General features: G+C 42.1%; 2 protein-coding genes across 2 annotated transcripts; both read right to left on the bottom strand.

The window, feature by feature from the left end:
- Positions 1–2: 2 nt before the first annotated feature.
- Positions 3–8,706, bottom strand: tmem50a (transmembrane protein 50A). The gene is made up of 7 exons (XM_035742686.2): positions 8,538–8,706; positions 7,636–7,746; positions 7,429–7,541; positions 7,224–7,291; positions 1,228–1,320; positions 1,034–1,094; positions 3–790 (listed from the first exon to the last, which is right to left on the bottom strand). Exons 2-7 carry the CDS (start codon positions 7,735–7,737, stop codon positions 745–747), a joined length of 483 nt encoding a protein of 160 aa, XP_035598579.1. The 5' UTR covers positions 7,738–7,746; positions 8,538–8,706; the 3' UTR covers positions 3–744.
- Positions 8,707–14,431: 5,725 nt separating this feature from the next.
- Positions 14,432–16,931, bottom strand: mgst3b (microsomal glutathione S-transferase 3b). The gene is made up of 4 exons (XM_035742682.2): positions 16,498–16,931; positions 15,866–15,988; positions 15,252–15,324; positions 14,432–14,865 (listed from the first exon to the last, which is right to left on the bottom strand). The coding sequence occupies exons 1-4, from the start codon at positions 16,621–16,623 to the stop codon at positions 14,765–14,767; spliced, it is 423 nt and encodes a 140-aa protein (XP_035598575.1). The 5' UTR covers positions 16,624–16,931; the 3' UTR covers positions 14,432–14,764.
- Positions 16,932–23,034: the final 6,103 nt, after the last annotated feature.

Genomic DNA, 23,034 nt, shown 5'->3' with positions numbered 1-23,034 from the left:
GCATGTTGTACATTTTGTGTTTAATGCTGCCGTGGTTTTTCAGGATCAGAAAAGTGACCATGGTTAGGTTATTATACAAGTACTGTAAATGTATAAGCTTTACAGTCAAATACATAGTCAAAGAATAGAGACGCATTGAAACCATGAAGAATCAAACCACAATAAAACTACAGCTTGATTTAAGAACCTTCAAATGATGATTCAGGATAACTACTCAATTAGAGACTCCACATCTAGACAAGTTATTGTAAAACTTGTTTGCCCACATTCAAGGTTAAATTATTTTCAGTAAATGTAAGTTTACTTACAACATTAACACTCAGAGAGATATATATACATGTCCTGTCTTTTCCCCTCAGATGTTTGTTTGTACCTTAATAATGAACATTTCCTCATCAAATGGAGCAAAATATCATTAGAGTGCACAAATGGGTATTGTAAATAATCTGTTTAAGGTCTCCATTATAAATAATGTAAGATGGTAAATTGTAACAGAATAGCTCCATACTTTGAGTGAAAAGAAAATAACAATTCATTAAGAGACGATAAATTGCAAATTGTGCTTTTTATATTGTAAAAAGTACATTTGTACAACAACCAATTTACTAATAAATTAAACACGTTAATCTAAAAGCTAAAAAAAGGTTATCATACAACATTAATACTTTGTATCACTTGAAAAACAGAAAGTAGGTGTTTTGATTGAATAAAGCGTAGACGGTCTCAGAAAAAGAGAACAGATCATTATTGCCACAAGTCTTCAGTGCGTCCAAATTTAAACACCAAGCCCCTGCAAGAAAAGACTGGGTGTCTATTTAGAGAAAATAACTAGCATAGACAATGTATTGTAATGTAGTTCTAGTTAAAGGTATTATAGTTCATTTTAGACTATAATACATTTAAGTGATGTATTCACTTCTAGGCCATAAATACATTCCATGGGAATATCTGAGAATACCTATATTACATATAACTTAACAGAAAATGACATTTAATTAAGGTAAAACATGAAGAAAATTGAAGAATTACTTACCCAAAGAAAATGAATGCATTTTGAAAGAAAACTGCAATACCAGGATACACAACAGGTTTCTCTGTGAACAGATTTGAAAAAAACTTTACTATCATTCTTTACAATATTTTGCACAGTGACCGCTCAATGTCCACGAGCTATTAGTTTGGGGTACATAACCATAATCACATGCTGAGTGGGAATGCTGGACTTACTAGGCACTACGAAGCCTCCGAACAGGATCCACATGGAAGCAATAAGAGATCCAAACGCCAGCATGAAGCCAATGAAGAGCCACACACGAGCTCCTGCAATCAGTGATACAATGAGGTGGAAGGGACTCATTAGGGTCCGAAGCTCCATTTTTTATTTCAAATCAAAGTTTATTTGTAACATATGCTGAATACAACAGGTGTAGTAGACCTTACAGTGAAATACTTACTTTCAGGCTCTAACCAATAGTGTAGATATGGTTAAAGTCACTATGCATATATGATGAACAGAGAGTAGCAGTAGCGTAAAAGAGGGGTTGGCAGGTTGTGGGTGGGACACAATGCAGATTGCTCCCGCACAGTGGCTAACCGGGCTCTGGTTGGTCGGCCCAATTGAGGTAGTATGTACATGAATGTATAGTTAAAGTGACTATGCATATATAATAAACAGAGAGTAGCAGCAGTGTAAAAAGAGGGGTTGGGGAACGCAATGCAAATAGTCCGGGTAACCATTTGATTACCTGTTCAGGAGTCTTATGGCTTGGAGGTAAAAACTGTTGAGAAGCCTTTTTGTCCTACACTTGGCACTCCGGTACCACTTGCCATGCGGTAGTAGAGAGAACAGTCTATGACTGGGGTGGCTGGGGTCTTTAACAATTTTTTGGGCCTTCCTCTGACACCGCCTGGTGTAGAGGTCCTGGATGGTAGGCAGCTTTACCCCAGTGATGTACTGGGCCGTACACACTACCCTCTGTAGTGCCTTGCGGTCAGAGGCTGAGTAGTTGCCGTACCAGGCAGAGATGCAACCAGTTAGGATGCTCTCAATGTTGCAGCTGTAGTAACTTTTGAGGATCTCAGAACTCATGACAAATCTATTTAGTTTCCCGAGGGTCAATAGGCTTTGTCGTGCCCTCTTCACAACTGTCTTAGTGTGTTTGGACCAATCTAGTTTGTTGTTGATGTGGACACCAAGGAATTTGAAGCTCTCAACCTGCTCCACTACACCCCCGTCAATGAGAATGGGGGCGTGCTCGGTCCTCCTTTTCCTGTAGTCCACAATCATCTCCTTAGTCTTGGTTACGCTGAGGGATAGGTTGTTATTCTGGCACCACCCGGCCAGGTCTCTGACCTCCTCCCTATAGGCTGTCTCGTCGTTGTCGTCTGCAAACTTAATGATGGTGTTGGAGTCGTGCCTGGCCATGCAGTCGTGGGTGAACAGGGAGTACAGGAGGGGACTGAGCACGCACCCCTGGGGAGCTCCAGTGTTGAGGATCAGCGTGGCAGATGAGTTGCTACCTACCCTCACCACCTTGGGGCGGCCCGTCAGGAAGTCCAGGATTCAGTTGCAGAGGGAGGTGTTTAGTTCCAGGATCCTTAGCTTAGTGATGAGCTTTGAGGGTACTATGGTGTTGAACGCTGAGCTGTAGTCAATGAATAGCATTCTCACGTAAGTGTTCCTTTTGTCCAGGTGGGAAAGGGCAGTGTGGAGTGCAATAGAGATGGCATCATCTGTGGATCTGTTTGGGTGGTATGCAAATTTGAGTGGGTCTAGGGTTTCTGGAATAATGGTGTTGATGTGAGCCATGACCAGCCTTTCAAAGCATTTCATGGCTACAGACGTGTGTGCTACGGGTCTGTAGTCATTTAGGCAGGTTGCCTTTGCGTTCTTGGGCACAGGGACTATGGTGGTCTGCTTGAAACATGTTGGTATTACAGACTCAATCAGGGACATGTTGAAAATGTTAGTGAAGACACTTGCCAGTTGGTCGGCACATACCCGGAGCACATGTCCTGGTAATGCGTCTGGCCCCGCAGCCTTGTGCATGTTAACCTGTTTAAAGGTCTTACTCACATCGAATACGGAGAGCATGATCACACAGTCGCCTGGAACAGCTGATGCTCTCATGCATGCCTCAGTGTTGCTTGTCTCGAAGTGAGCATAGAAGGGAGTTAGCTTGTCTGGTAGGCTCGTGTTACTGGGCAGCTTGCGGCTGTGCTTCCCTTTGTAGTCTGTAATAGTTTGCAAGCCCTGCCACATCTGACAAGCGTCGGAGCCGGTGTAATATAAATCAATCTTAGCCCTTTATTGACGCTTTGCCTGTTTGATGGTTTGTCGCGGGTTAGAGTCCCGCACCTTGAAAGCGGCAGCTCTACCCTTTAGCTCAGTGCGAATGGTGCCTGTAATCCATGGCTTCTGGTTGGGGTATGTAAGTACAGTCACTGTGGGGACGACATCCTCAATGCACTCATTGATAAAGCCAGTGACTGATGTGGTGTACTCCTCAATGCCATCGGAAGGATCCCAGAACATGTTCCAGTCTGTGATAGCAAAACAGTCCTGGAGTTTAGCATCTGCTTCATCTGACCACTTTTTTTATAGACCAAGTCACTGGTGCTTCCTGCCTTAATTTGCGCTTGTAAGCAAGAATCAGCTTTCCCACTCGCCTTTTTCAGATACTGACCAGGCATCGGGCTCTTTGTACTCGAGTACCTGCGCCGCTTCCTCTTGCAAATAACGTGGATGTTGGCCCTGCCGGGTGTTTGGAAGATGTCTTGTGTGTCTTGTTTGTTGAAGAAAAAATCTTTGTCTAACCCGAGGTGAGTGATCGCTGTCCTGATATATAGAAGCTCTTTTTTTGCCGTAAAATGCGGTTGCAGAAACATTATATACAAAATAAGTTATAAATAACAACAACAAAAAACATAATAGCACAATTGGTTGGGTGCCCGTAAAACTGCTGCCATTTCAACTGTATGTGAGTGTGTATATATTATTTGACCTTTATTTAATGAGGCAAGTCAGTTAAGAACAAATTCTTATTTTCAATGACGGCCTAGGAACAGTGGGTTAACTGTCATGTTCAGTGGCAGAACGACAGATTTTTACCTTGTCTGCACAGGGATTCGATCTTGCAACTTTTCGGTTACTAGTACAACACTCTAACCACTAGGCTACCTGCCACCCCAATCTCTCTCTCTGCAAGTGTGTGTATTGTGAGAGCAAAAAGTCACAGCTTCTGGGCCCCCAAAATCTAATTAAAGGAGAAGTTTACCCAAAATCCAGAAACTCCCAAGTGATTCCATACATTTAAACTAGTTCAGTGTAGTTTGCCCTCTCCCCCTAGTGCTGTAATGAAAAAACTGCAAAAATGGGCCCTATGACGTCGCTGGATGCAGGCCTAGCTCTGCGCCGTAGCCAGTGAATTCATGATTCAGAAATCCGCGAAGTGTGGACAAATTATTTGTTTTATTGAAAGCGTACGGTCGAATTAGCTTTTTGTCAAAAGTACTACCGGTTGTGTTAATGTGTACCTTTCCATCTAAAACATTTGCAAATATTTTATATTATTTTATGTAGGGCGATGGGTAACAACTGTGCATGTGCGCTCTCTGGGAAATACCTACTACGTAGAAACTGCACGTTATGCCCTTATTCACAGATGCACATTGTTACACATTAGTTATACAAAGGAATCAATAACCTACAAATATACTGTATGTCCGATGACAAAAAATACTCATGAACGATGAAAACTACTGGAGGGGTGCCGATGGGGTTGTTGAACCGTATTTATTTGAGCCAGAGTATTCGGACAAAGAATTGAGGCAAATTGAGTTTCAGATGGCTGCCGCTGCTCGAGCCACCGGAGCGTAGCAGTAGCTGGACTACAGCCCCAACCCATCCCCAGGATCAACACAGACTGGTGTGGCAGTTGTGGCAATTACGCTCCAATGCCACGAATGAGGACTGTTACCAGAAAATTTGACTACAATTCTTACAGAAATGGAGGCACATAATGATCAGTTCATTTACATTATGAATCAAATAAAATGTCATAATAATAATAATTGGAGACGCACCTCTGTTCCAGCTTGGCCAAATGGACAGTTATCTAACGAGTTAGTAGCTACTTTACCTTATTGAATGATTGCTTTTCATAAACCTCCATGACGGAGACCGTTAGGTAGTGGGTATATGTTTTCACATTAACCCAAAACACTATATAGTCTATATTAATTTATCACAATGTTTTGGGGATATTCTATTCTGCAATGCAAGGTGACATGTCTCTTGTGTCTCAACCCCCCTGTCAAAAATACATAGGGCACATATGCTAAAATGTGGAGAGCACATAAGCCTACACTACATGACTAAAAGTATGTGGATATGGAGTTGGTCCCCCTTTGCTGCTTTAACAGCCTCCACTCTTCTGGGAAGGCTTTCCACTGGACGTTGTAACACTGCTGCGGGGACTTGCTTCCAATCAGGCACAAGAGCATTAGTGAGGTCGGGCACTGATGTTGGGCGATTAGGTTGGGCTAGCAGTCCCCTTCAAATTCATCCCAAAGGTGTTCGATTTGGTTGAGGTCAGGGCTCTGTGCAGACCAATCAAGTTCTTCCACACCGATCTCAACAAACCATTTCTGTATGGACCTTGCTTTGTGCACAGGGATATTGTCATGCTGAAACTATTGCAACAAAGTTGGAAGCACAGAATCGTCTAGAATGTCATTGTATGCTGTAGCTTCAAGATTTCCCTTCTCCCTCACTGGAACTAAGGGGCCTAGCCCAAATCATGAAAAACAGACCCACACCATTATTCCTCCTACACAAAACTTTACAGTTGGCACTATGCTTTGGGGCAGGTAGCGTTCTCCTGGCATCCGCCAAATCCAGATTTGTCCATCGGACTGCCAGATGTTGAAGCGTGATTCATCACTCCAGAAAATGCGTTTCCACAGCTCCAGAGTTCAATGGCAGCGAGCTTTACGCCACTCCAGCCGACAATTGGCATTGCTTATGGTGATCTCAGGCTTGTGTGCCGCTATTCGATCATGAAAACCTACTTTGTGAAGCTCCTGACAAACAGTTGAAGTTGCTTCTAGAGGCAGTTTGGAACTCCGTAGTGACCATAGCAACGGAGGAAAGACCATTTTTACACGCTACGCAGCCCCTGTTCTGTGCGCTTGTGTGGCCTAACACCGTTGCTGCTAGACTTTTCCACTTTCCAATAACAGCACTTAAAGTTGACCAGGCAGCTCTAGTAGGGCAGAAATTTGAAGAACTGACTTGTTGGAAAGTTGGCATCCTATGACAGTGCCACATTGAAAGTCACTGAGCTCTTCAGTAAGGCCATTCTTCTGCCAATGTTTCCTATGGAGATTGAATGGCTGGGTGTCCGCATACACTATATATACAAAAGTATGCCTACATGATGATGATGCAATGGTAATAACCCTTAAACGTCAAATCAGGCTAGGCTACATAACTCTGCACGCTTGCTTTGTCGCTTTCTCTTCTCAAACGTGCCTTTGTATTTTGCCACTGCACCAGATCCAGCCCATGGAAATACAGCCACAGCTGTATCTTTCAGTATCCTTCAGTTTATTGTCCATCATTTCAGATTGCATATCCCATTCATATGCATCGTCGCTGAAGTGCTTGCTACACACGCAGCGGTGCAATGTGGGCTGCAGGAGTATTTACATCTTATTTACTATTTTACATTTCTGCTAACCATCCTCTGCATCTTTTATCAGAAAACAGTGACATTTGGTACCTTCTTCTTAGCTACTTCTCACCCCCCAAAATGCTTTATCAGTGACATCAAGCTCCATATAAGGGCATATCGTGAAGCTTCTACGCAGCAGGGTCTAACCTCATAGGGTGCTCATAGGCAGTTATTACCCATCTCCATTGCTGTGGCAGTCGGCTACATACAAGAATCGCTAATATTTTAGGTGGAAAAGTACACATTTCCTGACTCAAAACTGATGCTATTTTTGTCAAAAATAGCTCATCCGGCCCTACTCTTTCAATAAAACAAAGAATTGTCCAGAGTGAGGCCTGCATTCAGCAATTGAACACAAGTTCAGCTCTGAGCTGCTCGATTTATCTACATCATTCTGCATTTAGGATTGAATCTTAAATTCAAGGAATGGTACGCAGTTAGGAAAAGGAATGGAGTTAGAATGGAATAATCCTGTCATACACATACCTGTCTGTCCAATGCAACCTTCACTGTAGCTGTCCCCTCTCACTTGGCCATTCGAGACAGCATTGATCCTAGAGAAGTACCAAAGACACAAGTTGAAAGAGCTCAATTTATTTTCAAGGAGAATTTCAACAGAATGAATTAAATGAATTAAAATGAGACTGACCACAACCCCGTTGGGACACATTCACAATACAGCATGACTTACATGAGAAAGGCCACAGTAGCGATGACACCACAGGTGTGATAGGCATGATGGAAAGTTGCCTCATCTGGATAGTTCACAGCTGCATCAATGATTATCCACCAACCAGTGAAAAACTGCAGGAATATGGATTAGGATTTAGGAATACGCCTTCTTTCTCACTTCACAGTGATGTACAGTTGTCAAATGTGATAGTAAAGTAAAACATACCAGGACTCCAGCAGCTATAGATGCAATGGTGTTTCTCCTCTCTCCCCAGTCCACATTGCACTCGCATTCTCCGCACCGGATGCTGTCCAAAAACCCTGACATGGTTCTGAGCTGTGAAGGGAAAAGGAGCTGGGTTAGAGTAAGAGACCCAGGCAGGGATGGAGTTAACTATTACTAATTACAGTTCATGTATAATGCCTGCCCAATGAATACATTTACTTATCAAACCCACTACTGGTCAAATGTTGCCCAGATACTAGTTAATGAGATGGCATATGTGCCAGGTACCTACTCCATGCATACGGAATAGTATACCGCATAGCTTCATGACACATGTGGTGTATCAACACGTAAATTGGAGGAGGTAGCTATATTTATAACAAGAGTCCAACAGTTTAGCGCTGTGAAACGAATGTTTAGTTGGCAAGCATCTGCTATTTGCTATGCCGACTCAGTTTACCTGAGCTTTCAGTGCTAAGGATTCACCTATTTAGTGCCCCATTAATGCTTTTTCCACCTATCCATATTGTGTAAAATTAGGTCAAGCTGCGTAAACACAAAGCTGTTACGATGCTCTAAAGCGCATAAACTCTCAAACACAAATAATCTAATCAACAACCACCAGAACAAACGTAGTTTTCTTGAGTCAAATTAATTATGGTAATTTACACGTGTATCAATCGATAGCTAAATATTGTTTCAAATAAATCGATATTGCGCCATATCCATGTGTGAGTTTGATCGCAGTCTATTGTTCACCAGCCCTTCCTTGAAAGAGCCTGCGTGTTGTTCGCAACGCAAGACCCAGTATCCCAAAATACAACAATATCTTAACAGCAATAACAAACAAAGATTAGAAAGTAAACTGTCACGTAATATTCATAGGTAATACATTACCTTACCTTTTATTTGTTATGTTCGTTATGAACCCACCCAGACGCCGTTTATTACTTTGCTTCCGTGTGAGCTCAATCACACGCCTGCTCAGTTTACTTTCCACGCCTCTTTGATGTTAGAGGTGCCAATATCAGCATCAGTTGCGCATTTTTGTAGATCTGCTCTGCACTGTACCGCGGTGTACAGTACTCACCGGTAGGGCAACTCGATTCGTTGAAATAATACAATACGAGCGCTTACTTCAAAAAGCGCACGCCCCAGTAGGCAGAGCTATTATGTTGCACTGGGACACACCTCTCATTTTACTGTGTCCGGCGTCGTTCTTTGTAGTACTGCAGTTAATTTCCTCTTTGAATTAATAAGTAAAGTATATTTTTTTCGCAATAGAAAATACCAGAGGGGGGCATCGTTTACTACCCTAAATTATTGGGATAATCTGGTTACCACCTGTGTTTGGAATACATTAAAATGACAAATATAGATATAATTCAATTGTGTTTTCTTTGAAAGGATGGTCTGCCTGAGAATAGAACATTCCGGTTTCTGCCTGAGTGTGGCAAACAGTGTGGAGCTCAAAGTAATGTGACCATGAACATTGGCTGCATATCCATTGTCCTTCTCCGAATGTGTGGACTTGCACATTTCTTCTCATCTCAGCCATTTAACAATGGTGTAAAGTAGCCAATGCTTACACATATCCAATGCTTGGATATCCATGAGGGGAGGGATTGACAATTGGTATGCAGCCATTTATTTCAGGTGGCTTCATCAACAGATGGAATGTGTTCCATTGACTAAAATACAGTAGAATAAAATCAAGTATATACATATGAGATTAGTAAAGCAGTATGTAAACATTATTAAAGTGACTCGTGTTCCATTATTAAAGTGGCCAGTGATTCCAAGTCGATGTATACAGGGCAGGAGCCTCTAAGGTGCAGGGTTGAGTAACCGGGTGGATCTTCTTGGCCTTCCTGTGACATCGGGTGCTGTAGGAGTCCTGGAGGGCAGGTAGTTTGCCCCCAATGATCCATTGGGCAGACCAACACGCCCCCCCCCCCCTCTGGAGAGCCCTACGATTGTGGGTGGTGCAGTTGCCGGACCAAGTAATGATACAGCCCGATAGGATGCTCTCAATTGTGCATCTCTAAAGGTTTGTGAGGGTTTTAGGGGCCAAGACATATTTATTCAGCATCCTGAGGTTGAAGAGACTCTGATACGCCTTCTTCACCACACTGTCTGTGTGGGTAGACCATTTCAGATCATCAGTGATATGTACGCCGAAGAACAATCTCCACTGCGGTCCTGTCTATGTGGATAGGAGCGTGGTCTCTCTGCTGTTGCCTGAAGTACACGATCAGCTCCTTTGTTTTGTTGATGTTGAGTGAGAGGTTATTTTCCTGGCACAACTCTCACAGGGTCCTCACCTCCTCTCTGTAGACTGTCTCTTCATTGTTGGTAATCAGGCCTACTACTGTTGTGTCATCTGCAAACTTAATGATTGAGTGGGAGGCATGCGTGGCCAGGTAGTCATGGGTGAACAGGGAGTACAGTAGGGGGCTGATCACGCACCCTTATGGGGCCCATGTGTTGAAGATCAGCGAAGTGGAGGTGTTGTTTCCTACTTTCACCACCTGGGGGAGGCCCGTCAGGAAGTCCAGGACCCAGTTGCACAGGGAGGTGTTCAGACCCAGGGCCCCTGAGCTTAATGATGAGCTTGGAGGATATTATGGTGTTGAATGCTGAGCTACTGTTGAAGTCAGAAGTTTACATACACCTTAGCCAAATACATTTAAACTCAGTTTTTCACTATTCCTGACATTTAGTCATAGTAATAATTCCCTGTCTTAGGTCAGTTAGGATCACCACTTTATTTTAAGAATGTGAAATGTCAGTGTAATAGTAGAGAGAATTATTTATTTCAGCTTTTATTTCTTTCATCACATTCTCAGTGAGTTTACATACACTCAATTAGTATTTGGTTGCATTGCTATTAAATTGTTTAACCTGGGTCAAATGTTTTGAGTAGACTTCCACAAGCTTCCCACAATAAGTTGGGTGAATTTTGGCCCATTCCTCCTGGCAGAGCTGGTGTAACTGAGTCAGGTTTGTAGGCCTCCTTGCTTGCACGTGCTTTTTCAATTCTACCTACACATTTTCTATAGGATTGAGGTCAGGGCTATGTGATGGCCACTCCAATACCGTGACTTTGTTGTCCTTAGGCCATTTTGCCACAACTTTGGAAGTATGCTTGGGGTTATTGTCCATTTTGAAGAACAATTTGCGACCAACCTTTAACTTCCAGACTGATGTCTTGAGATGTTGCTTCAATATATCCACATAATTGTCCTGCCTCATGATGCCATCTATTTTGTGAAGTGCACCAGTCCCTCCTGCAGCAAAGCACCCCCACAACATGATGCTGCCACCCCCGTGCTTCACGGTCGGGATGGTGTTCTTCGGCTTGCAAGCTTCCCCCTTTTTCCTCCAAACATAACGATGGTCATTATGGCCAAACAGTTCTCTTTTTGTTTCATCAGACCAGAGGACATTTCTCCAAAAAGTGTGATATTTGTCCCCATGTGCAGTTGCAAACCGTAGTCTGTTTTATTATGGCGGTTTTGAAGCAGTGGCTTCTTCCTTGCTGAGCGGCCTTTCAGGTTATGTCTATATAGGACTCGTTTTACTGTGGATATAGATACTTTTGTACCTGTTTCCTCCAGCATCTTCACAAGGTCCTTTGCTGTTGTTCTGGGATTGATTTGCACTTTTCGCACAAAAGTATGTTCATCTCTAGGAGACACAACACATCTCCTACTTGAGTGATATGACAGCTGCGTGGTCCAATGGTGTTTATACTTGCATACTATTGTTTGTACAGATGAGCGTGGTACCTTCAGGCATTTGGAAATTGCTCCCAAGGATGAATCAGACTTGTGGAGGTCAAAAATATTTTTCTGAGGTTTTGGCTGATTTCTTTTTATTTCCCCATGATGTCAAGCAAAGAGGCACTGAGTTTGAAGGTAGGCCTTGAAATACATCCAAAGGTACACCTCCAATTGACTCAAATGATGTCAGCTAGCCTATCAGAAGCTTCTAAAGCCATGACATCATTTTCTGGAATTTTCCAAGCTGTTTAAAGGCACAGTCAATTTTGTGTTAACTTCAGACCCACTGGAATTGTGATACAGTGAATTATAAGTGAAATAATCTGTCTGTAAACAATTGTTGGAAATATTGTGTCATGCACAAAGTAGATGTCCTAACCGACTTGCCAAAACTATATGTAACTGAGAAGTAACCTGTAAGTCTATGTTGTTTTTTTGTTTGAATTGTTCACGTGTTCGCTATGCGGGGGAAATGATAAAACAAGCGGAACTACGTAGCTAATAACTGTTGTAACAGGGACAGTATTGTAGCAACACACCTTTGGAGGGAAGGCAATCCCGCGCTGTGTTAGCTGAATTTTCATGTCATAGGGTGTAGTTCATAAAGGTCGAAGTGTGTATGTTATGATGGTAATGTTCTAATTAAGGATGAAGTGTAAATTCATGCCAGGAATAATACGTGGGAAGTTTGATTTCCTCCCTTCCTCCCCACGGAGAAGGAGAGCCCACAGTCCTTGGTGGAGGGCTGCATCAATGGCACTGTGTTATCCTCAAAGCGGGCGAAGAAGGTGTTTAGCTTGTCCGGAAGCAAGACGTCGGTGACGTGGCTGGTTTTCCCTTTGTAGTCCGTGATTGTCCGTAGACCCTGCCACATTGCGAGCTGTCTGGGACTCATGGTTTGCCTTTTTACTACTCAAAATGATTTGAGTTATTAAGTCAAAGACAAAATTAACTGCAATACACTGGTCTCAAAACATTAGCATAACAAGGCTACACAGAACGACGGCAGACAGTGGTGTAAAGTACTTAAGTAAAATGTCTTTAAAGTACTACTTGTTTTTTGGGGTATTTTTACTTTACTATTTATATTTTTTATAACTTTTACTTCACTACATTCCTAAAGAAAATAATGTACTTTTTATTTTCCCTGAACCCCAACGTACTTGTTACATTTTGATTCCTTAGCAGTACAGGAAAATTGTCCAATTCACCCACTTATCAAGAGAATATCCCTGCTCATCCCTACTGCCTCATGTCAGAGTTGGAGTGCGCCTCTGACTATCCGTAAATGTAAAAAATAAAATAATAATAATTGTCTGGTTTGCCTAATATAAAGGAATTTGAAATTATGTATAGTTTAAATGTTGATACTTAAGTATATGTTTGAAATTACATTTACTTTTGATACTTATAAGTATATTTAAAATCAAATACTTTCAGATTTTTACTCAAGTAGTATTTTACTGGGTGACTTTCACTTCAGTCATTTTCTCTTAAGGTATCTTTCCTTTTACTCAAGTATGACAATTGGGTACTTTTTCCACCACTGACATGCCAATATATGCCCCCTGGGGAGTGGCTTATGGAGCGCTCTTTGAAATAAGCGCTCGTATTGTCATATATCAACGGATCAAGTAATCTCACCACACCGGCCCACCAGTTAAGCAGGAAAAGCCCATTTAAAGCCAATGTATGCTTGATCCAAAAATATGGTCAGAGGCTTCATATGGAGGGTGTGGCGCACTTGCGGAGCCTCCGGAGGCATGTAAAGTCCAAATCAAGCCGCAACGCCATGCCCCTATCAAATTGTATATTATTGCAGAGAGCTCTGTATTGCTCCGCATTGACATGATTGGTTCACTGTAGGTGGGGGAGGGAGGTCCTTTATAATCACAAACTCACTTCCTTGACAACTTCCTTCACAACCGCTCTGCTCCATGAAGCCAAAAAGTATGGTTGCTCTGACTTCTGCGGAGGCCGCATCACAGAAATGCTGTAATGCCACTGCAGACATTGGATTGACCATGCAGCGCCTTTCATGCTCATTTATATCCACTAGCTAGCTACTACTAGTAGAGGGACTAATTTAAATGGCACTGCATGGTCAATCTGACATCTGCATTGGCCGTGGAGCATTTAGGGTGATACGGCCTCTGCAAAGTCAGGTCATTCATACTTTTTGCACTTCGCTGAGTTCGTTCTATTAGCACGCTAACTTCATGATAAGTTAAGCATTTTAGCTAACATTACTATTTTTATCTTCCCGTCACACAAATGTCCAATCCTTTCTCTGTGCTGCTGACAGTACTGCAGTTCAACCGGCTATGTGTTGTGAAAATTATATTTGGGGGCGTGTACTTCCAGGTAAACATTTTAATAAAAAATGTGATACATTTTGTTATTTGTTTTCTGTTACTCTACACCCAATTTGGAAACCATAAACAAGAAAATTAGTTGAGATCCAATTTTCAACTAGAAAAATTATAACATTTCCTCATTCGACCTTGCCGAGATGAAATTAAATAGAAGTTATCCATAAGCACAGGGACTCACATGGATGGGCATTCATAAAATTCCATTGCAGACAGACACTGTAGACGACAACCAGGACTGGGCCTGTTAACTGACATATACTGTTCAATATCAATTCAGTTGATGAAATACCTTACTTAAATGTTTCAATTGCACTATTTTATAAAAACATTTTGAAAAGAGTATTCATAGAGCTGTGTGAAGTCTGCAATCACAGAGAATCACTATGGGCCAGCGGGCCACAACAGTTTAAGCTACTGTCTGCATCTCACTGGCATATTAAGGGGTGTGGTGGACCATTGGTTGGTAGATTGTTTCATTACCTAGTTTGATGTGCAATTCCACCAATTTACATGGATCAGTCACGAGAGACCACAAGTGTCATTATTTGCCTTCTATATTTCTCTACCCTCTGGAAAATTATGTATCAAGTCTAGCACATAGGAATTTATAACATGGTTGAATATGAGAACTTCTGACAATGTTTACATTCATTTTTATTAACATAGCGTTGCCAGTACATAGGCATGAAAGGTTACAAATGCCTGATAATCATATAAAAAAAAAATCTAAAAAAATCAATCAATGGTCCTCACAGTACCAACTAACAAAAACTCAATTGTGTTGCAGCAACACATAGACCTATAATTGTTTACACACTGGCAAGACGACAGCAATTAAAGACTATCATAATTGAAAATCTATTTTTCAGCCACATGATATCATAGTGGCTGTTTGAATGAAAAGGCACAAGCAATTGCAAGACATATTTCTTTAGTAAAAAGGGCAAATAGGGGACAGAACCAGCTGGCTCACAAGACTCCAAGCAACTGCAACGCTACTGCGATGGAAAGAATGATGACTCCAAAATAACCAATGTACCCATAGGCACCCTTCATCCTCTTGGCTGGATCTGGGGGGGGTAGAATTATTATAGTTTACAGCCATTTAGAAAATGCTGAATAAGCGTGTGATTCTTCCGATCATTACCTGCTACCATTTTGCAGAATGTGGGGATATTTCAGCACGTTTCACATTACATTTTCATAAAATACAGCTGTAGTACTAATTTCCATAATGGTATACAATCATGATAAAATGCAGTTATGGTTGAAATACTAAATAGTTGCTAAAAGCATATCTAATCTACAAGGAGTGGATTGGGAGTTTAACCTTTTTCACTCATGCCCTGTGACCCTGTTTGTGAATTATTGAATGGAAACTGGCTCAAAAGTAATAAACAAAGATAAGAGGTGTTCATGTCATGATGTGCAATGTCATTACAACAGATGGTCTTACCTCCGGTGTAGTAACCCCAGGCATAGGAGAACCTGCTGGTGACCCAGATGGCTCCCAGCACAGCTGCAGAAGTCTTATAAGTGGAGGGATGAGTGATTGGGTAAGAGGAAAAAGGGTAAAACACAGAGTGAGGATGTCGGACAGTGTAACAGGCAGTGAACTGTCAAATAGAGATGACGCTGAATCATTGTCACAACACCAGTGAGGTGTGCACTATACTAGTATGTGCTGTCGTTGGTTGTGTAAAAGAGGACAGATAAATGCAGCACATGCTGTCAATGATCATCCAGAGAACATGGTATGCCACTCCCACTTGGTTTACTTATTATCAGAAAATTACACTGGTGATAAACCTTTCTTTAGAAGCATTTATCTATCAGTATTTACACAGGGATAAGGCCAATAGTGCACTGTGTGTGAGTTGACAAAAGAATGCTGTTCAACAAGGTAGTAGCATGCAGGATTTAGAGGATTTCAAAATGGGCGACTACTAGTTTCTGAATGTGGTTGTGAAAGAGCCACTCAAATGTAAGCTGACATTAAATCCAACCCATGTGTGTGGTGGTGTAAGTGATGTAACCTGGTAATGCTGGTTTGTGTAAGCAGATACGTACTGGATAGACAAGAGCTGCAATGGTTTGGAACACAAGCCACTGTGGGTAGACCTCTAGTGTGTTCTGGTGGGCCCTCTGGATGCAGTTGAACACCTGCTCCTTGTCACTGTACATGGTAGGGTACTGCCCAGTGGAGGAGAAAAAAAAGTCATTGAGAAGTGGCATAGTAATAGTCTGAGCTCCTGTACCAGCAATAGGAATAGTAGTAGCTGTCTACTGCGTCGCCATTAGGGACAAGTTCTTGGAGACCAGATCAAAATACTTGACATAATGGAAGAGGGGAAGACATTAACATATACAACGTCTGCATCATCGGGAAATCTGTATTTCTCATGTACACATTGTTGTTTGCATAACAGACTACTTACTATACGCAGGGCAGGTCAAGTTCACTTCAATGTGTTTTGCTTTAGCCCCAAGTACATAGCACCTGAAGTACGGTCAAGCCAAGGCAAGAAGTGACCGACTGACATTGAATGAAGCTCCCAATTTGAGCAGGATTGGAATTCGTTTATATAAACTCGGATCAGAACACAAGAAGGCTATGTTTACAGCGCTAAAATGTACTTATCTGGCATTGCAGCGCAGTTATTTCATTTCCGCATCATCAGACAGAAACGTCATGTACTTACCTTCACATCGTATTTCTTTCTGGCAGCTCCAACCTTAATACCAAGATAACTCAACATGATCCAACTATAAAAGTATGTAAATATGACATATCCGAAGCTTGATGGCAAGAGCTCTAGAATTTCCATTGTAAAAGAATTCAGCAAAATAACAACAAATTTCAAATTCGAGAATAACCTCCGCCTGTATTCACCGCTTGTTTATTTTGCTGATAACAAGCAGGGGAGAGGTTATGTATGCTGTTCTCTCGCGATATTATTTTCTCGCGTTGTGTTTAGTACAATCCGTGTTTTTATACGATCTATTATGGTCCATACTGCTGGTACGGATTGCTTGCCAGTAAACAGTAAACTCGTCCAAAACAATGTCTACTTTTTAACAACTCCAGTGTATTGAAAATAAACTTTGTTTGTAAACCACATAATGTGCACTCTATTTCGGAAAGACTTACGAATCACCCCACCGTCCTAACTGCTGTGGAAAGAGCATAGAATATGCGCAGTGCCTGTGGCAAACTGACCCTCAAGAACAAGCGGAATGTTTCCAAGGGGAAGGGGTAGCAGGGTGGAAGTTTCAAGAGCGACACTCGATGACCTAGGCTGACTTCATCATTTTACGGCTAGTTTGGTCAAGTAGCATATTAAACTCCACTCCATCACAGTTTATACACCATTTCACTAATAAAAAATAACCCAAGATAGATCACAGCCTGTCGTTTCCAATGGGAGCAAATTAATCATAGTGGACAGAACCAACTTCAACTGGCAAATACCTACCTTCAATGGTCACTGGATAAGTATGCAGTTATAGATGAATGGCGATTTCAAGTACCGGGCAGATGGCAGTGTTAACAGCGTGTCCCATGGTGGCGGTGGGGTTATGGCATGGGCAGGCATAAGCTACAGATAACAAACACAATTGCATTTTATCGATGGCAATTTGAATGCAGAGATACCGTGGCGACCCGTCATTCATTTGGGCGGCAGGTAGCCTAACGCTTAGAGCAGGGGTGTCAAAGTCAAATGGACGGAGGGCCAAATAAAAAATTTAGCTACAAGCCGAGGGCCGGACTGTTCGAATGTTCATTGAACATTTTTTAAATGACGCATATAGTCTAGTGAACCTAATTGAACCTACTGAAAACCTAACAAATATATTCCAATATGATCAGATAAATAAAGCAATATTTTCTTATGGCTCTGTCAGTAATCTTTAATTTTCAACAGACACAAAAGACAAATTTCCTTTATATAAAAATCCCCATAACATGAACATTAAATGAAAGAAACCGGTATTCAAGGCACCATCAGTAGCCTATATTTTCTATTTTAGCAAAAGTGGGCTAAATTTACTTCAAAGAAAAAAACAATAATAGCAATTTTCTATCATCCACTCAACTGAAATATTTTTAAAATATAATTGGATTGAAATACAATAAAATAAAGTGCAAAAATCTATTAATCAAAAACAACACTTTGTTTAAGGAGAAGTAACATGCAGTGAAAACAAATATTAAACTTTAACTTTTAAACTTGAACTGAGTAAAAACTCTAAATATGTGATTGCACAGTAATGTTCACTTGTTTGAGGTTGAGGGTGATACTTGGTGGTGTCCCATCTTTTCCACAAGTTCATCAATGTTCGGGGTAAGGCTCTGAGCTGAGGAAATCCTCAGAATTGAGTGGAGGTGTTCAGCAGTAAGTCGACTTCTGTGTGATGTTTTGTTCAAGTTCATCAAAGAAAACAGTTGTTCACACAGGTATGTGCTGCCAAACATAGACAACGTTTGAGCAGCCTGGATGCGCAGCTGGGGCATTGTGTCGGGGAGGAAACGGGCGAACTCCGCAGCACCCACTGCCGCATATTTTGCCCTCAGTGCATCATTGCATTGGAGGTCAATCAACTCCATTTGGAGGTTTGGTGGTGAGCTTTCCACGTCAACAGCAAATGGGTTACCGAGCAGTTCCAACCTGCTTTTTTGTGCTTCAAAGTCAGCAAATCGGTGTCGAAAGTCAGCGGCAAGCATACCTATTTTATCAGCCAACTGTGCGCTCGGGAACGCACTGGTAGAGAGCTTCTCTTTCATGGTCTGGCAGCTGGGAAAGTGGCTCAAATTTTCTTTCCGCATCTGCGTCTCCCACAGAGTCAGTTTGGTTTTAAATGCCTTCACTGTACTGTACATATCAGAGATGACACGATCCCGACCCTGCAGCTGCAAGTTCATTGCATTCAGATGACTCGTAATGTCACACAGAAAAGCCATTTCACACAGAAACATTTCGTCTCGGAGTTGTGTTGTGTCTTTCCCTTTGCTGTCCAAGAACAGACAAATCTCCTCACGAAGCTCGAAACATCTTTGAAGCACCTTTCCCTGGCTTAGCCATCGCACCTCTGTGTGATAAGGCAAATCACCATGCTCCGTTTCTAACTCCGTCAGAAATGCCTTGAACTGGCGGTGATTCAAACCTTTGGCTCTGATAAAGTTAACTGTGCGCGTGATGATGCTCATTACATGCTCCATTTTCAAGGCTTTACCGCACAACGCTTCCTGGTGTATGATACAATGATAAGCTGTCAGCTCACCTGTCGCGTTTTCCTCTTGCATCTTTTCCCGTATCTTCGCCACCAGTCCGCTCCTGTGTCCACACATCGCAGGTGCTCCGTCGGTTGTCAAACCCACGAGTTTTTCCCAAGGCAGCTCCATCTCATTTACACATCTTGACACCTCTTCATACAAATCATGCCCCGTAGTTGTGCCATGCATAGGACGTAAAGCCAAAAACTCCTCTGTCACGCTTAGGCTGGAGTCCACTCCGCGGATGAAAATTGACAACTGGGCAATGTCAGAAATGTCGGTGCTCTCATCCACAGCCAAGGAATATGCAATGAAATCTTTTCCCTTTTTCACAAGCTGCTCTTTTAGATTGATGGACAACTGGTCTACTCTCTCGGCAATGGTGTTTCTGCTCAGACTCACATTTAAAAAGAGTTGCCTTTTTTCTGGGCAAACTTCGTCACAAACTTTAATCATGCAGTTTTTGATGAAATCCCCCTCCGTAAATGGCCGGGCTGATTTAGCGATCTCTTCTGCCAAAATAAAACTGGCCTCGACAGCAGCCTGGCCTTGTGATTTGGCTTTTTTGAACAGAGCCTGTCGAGATTTGAGGCCTCGTTTTAATTCCTCTGCCTTTTGTAGCCTTTGTTCCATGTCCATATTCTTGTTTTTGTCCGCGTGTTTCGTTTCATAATGTCGTCTCAGATTATACTCTTTCAGTACCGCCACACTTTCTCCACACAGAAGACACACAGGTTTTCCAGCTACCTCCGTGAACAAATACTCCGACTCCCACCTTGTTTGAAACCCCGGTTCTCAGTGTCCACCTTCCGTTTTGCCATTTTTGATGGGTATCTGAAAGTTAATTTTACTGTGATGCTGACAACTGCTGTGCCAATAAATATTGAAATGAAGCAGCCTACTGCTCGGTGCGTCACCGTTGCATTGTGGGAAATGTAGTATTGGTGCGTGTAAAAGATCTGCGGGCTGCCGGCTTGCTGCGGTCTGCGGGCCGGTTCTAATAATAAATCAAGATCATCCCAGGGGCCGTAAAAAACCTTCTCGCGGGCCGGATGTGGCCCGCGGGCCTTGACTCTGACATATGTGGCTTAGAGCGTTGGGCCAGTAACCGAAAGGTCGCTGTTTTGAATACCCGAGCCGAAAAGGCAAAATTCCTGTCATTGAGCAAGGCACTTAGTCCTAATTTGCTACAGGGACCGACCCTGTAGGTAGGTCGTCATTGTAACTAAGAATTTGTTCTTAACTGACTTGGCGAGTTAAATAAAATTCAGGGATAAAATGTTGGGAATGTTGTGAGCCCCACCTGTTTAGCAAAAAACTAAAATGTGTTCCCTGTTTTGAAATCAAATCACATATCTACCGTAGCTTTGTCTGGAGTGATCATGTCAACATCATACTTTCAAAATCTTAGCTAGACAAGCAGTCATCATGAATCAAGTCGACAATCTACTGGTAAATCATTTTCAAACCTTGTCATATGAAGAACAATTCACGATAAAAATGTGTCGGTGCTCATCGGCAAGTTGGAAATCGTAAATTCAACAATAAGTGGTTTGGAAGGAATAAGCGGCTAACTGAAAGCATCGCAAAGCAATCACTAGCCTGCTATTCAGTGGAGTGGGTGTTTAGTCCAAGTCAAGGTTTATGGGTCTATTTTCCAAGCTTAAAAGGATAAACATTCACATGCAACCACATTGGCCATGCTGTCAATCTAGCATTACTTCTGCCGCATTCAAAACAAATGGAAACTTGGAACTGGGAAATCTCAGAGTTCAGAGAGTTCAAGACCACTTTTGAACGGTCACTCTGACTTCTTTCTAGAGCTCCGACCTGACGACCACTGACACCATGATTCAACCTTGAGTTCCTAGTTGTCTTGAAAGCACCATGAATCCAGAGAATGCCAGACTTTGATGACAAAAGGACCACCGTGCCACCTTCCTGTTCAAGTGAGCCCAGCATAACAAGGTGAGTCCAAAAAATCTATTGTATGCTGCTGCATAAATTATGTAATATGCCAGGAGATATGTATACTGTAGCTAAGAAAGTAATACTACATAATACATAACCGCCAACGATATCATAACCGCCATCGATAAAAGACAGTACTGTGCAGCCGTCTTCATCGACCTTGCCAAGGCTTTCGACTCGGTCAATCACCTCACCATATTCTTATCGGCAGACTCAGTAGCCTCGGTTTTTCGGATGACTGCCATGCCTGGTTCACCAATTACTTTGCAGACAGAGTTCAGTGTGTCAAATCGGAGGGCATGCTGTCCGGTCCTCTGGCAGTCTCTATGGGGGTGCCACAGGGTTCAATCCTCGGGCCGACTTTTTTTCTGTATATATCAATGATGTTGCTCTTGCTGCGGGCGATTCCCTGATCCACCTCTACGCAGACGACACCATTCTATATACTTCCGGCCCGTCCTTGGACACTGTGCTATCTAACCTCCAAACGAGCTTCAATGCCATACAACACTCCTTCCGTGGCCTCCAACTGCTCTTAAATGCTAGTAAAACCAAATGCATGCTTTTCAACCATTCGCTGCCTGCACCCGCACGCCTGACCAGCATCACCACCCTGGATGGTTCCGACCTTGAATAATGTGGACATCTATAAGTATCTAGGTGTCTGGCTAGACTGTAAACTCTCCTTCCAGACTCATATCAAACATCTCCAATCGAAAATCAAATCAAGAGTCTGCTTTCTATTCCGCAACAAAGCCTCCTTCACTCACGCCGCCAAACTTACCCTAGTAAAACTGACTATCCTACCAATCCTCGACTTCGGCGATGTCATCTACAAAATTGCTTCCAACACTCTACTCAGCAAACTGGATGCAGTTTATCACAGTGCCATCCGTTTTGTCACTAAAGCACCTTATACCACCCACCACTGCGACTTGTATGCTCTAGTCGACAGACCCACTGGCTCCAGGTCATCTACAAGTCCATGCTAGGTAAAGCTCCGCCTTATCTCAGTTCACTGGTCACGATGGCAACACCCATCCGTAGCACGCGCTCCAGCAGGTGTATCTCACTGATCATCCCTAAAGCAAACACCTCATTTGGCATTCTTTCGTTCCAGTTCTTTGCTGCCTGTGACTGGAACGAATTGCACAAAAAAAAAAAAAAAAAAAAAAAAAAAAAACGCTGAAGCTGGAGACTTATATTTCCCTCACCAACTTCAAACATCTGCTATCTGAGCAGCTAACCGATCGCTGCAGCTGTACATAATCTATTGGTAAATAGCCCACCCATTTTTACCTACCTCATCCCCATACTGTTTTTATTTACTTTTCTGCTCTTTTGCACACCAATATTCTGCTCTTTTGCACACCTGTACATGACCATCTGATCATTTATCACTCCAGTGTTAATCTGCAAAATTGTAATTATTCGCCTACCTCATGCCTTTTGCACACAATGTACATAGACTCCCCTTTTTTTTCCTACTGTGTTATTGACTTGTTAATTGTTTACTCCATGTGTAACTCTGTGTTGTCTGTTCACACTGCTATGCTTTATCTTGGCCAGGTCGCAGTTGCAAATGAGAACTTGTTCTCAACCAGCCTACCTGGTTAAATAAAGGTGAAAAAAAATACAAGTGTATGTTGTGTAGTAAGCTGTTAGAGGTCGACCGATTTATAGTTTAATACCGATACTTGGAGGACCAAAAAAAAAGCTGATATCGATTAGTCGGCCGATTTTTATATATTTGTAATAATGACAATTACAATACTGAATGAACACTTATTTTAACTTAATACATCAAATCAATTTAGTCTCAAATAATGAAACATGTTCAATTTGATTTAAATAATGCAAAAACACATGTGCCACGTAAAAAAGCTAACGTTTAAGTTCCTTGCTCAGAACATGAGAACATATGAAAGTTGGTGGTTCCTTTGAACATGAGTTTTCAATATTCCTAGTTAAGAAGTTTTAGGTTGTCGTTATT

This window comes from Oncorhynchus keta, chromosome 29 (assembly GCF_023373465.1).
Source record: "Oncorhynchus keta strain PuntledgeMale-10-30-2019 chromosome 29, Oket_V2, whole genome shotgun sequence".
Classification (NCBI taxonomy): domain Eukaryota; kingdom Metazoa; phylum Chordata; class Actinopteri; order Salmoniformes; family Salmonidae; genus Oncorhynchus; species Oncorhynchus keta.
The sequence above is the reverse complement of the archived record's forward strand: the minus strand, read 5'-3'. Positions and strand labels throughout refer to the sequence as shown.

What these genes read in the sequence shown, in the direction of transcription:
- tmem50a (XM_035742686.2), bottom strand. Translation starts at nt 7,737, where the DNA reads ATGTCAGGGTTTTTGGACAGCATCCGGTGCGGAGAATGCGAGTGCAAT. An exon ending in GCTACTGTGGCCTTTCTCAT is followed by an intron (nt 7,292 to 7,428) that starts GTAAGTCATGCT and finishes GTACTTCTCTAG; the next exon opens with GATCAATGCTGTCTCGAATG. An exon ending in AATGCATTCATTTTCTTTGG is followed by an intron (nt 791 to 1,033) that starts GTAAGTAATTCT and finishes CTTTTCTTGCAG; the next exon opens with GGGCTTGGTGTTTAAATTTG.
- mgst3b (XM_035742682.2), bottom strand. Translation starts at nt 16,623, where the DNA reads ATGGAAATTCTAGAGCTCTTGCCATCAAGCTTCGGATATGTCATATTT. An exon ending in TTGCAGCTCTTGTCTATCCA is followed by an intron (nt 15,325 to 15,865) that starts GTACGTATCTGC and finishes TCCACTTATAAG; the next exon opens with ACTTCTGCAGCTGTGCTGGG. An exon ending in CTGGGGTTACTACACCGGAG is followed by an intron (nt 14,866 to 15,251) that starts GTAAGACCATCT and finishes TACCCCCCCCAG; the next exon opens with ATCCAGCCAAGAGGATGAAG.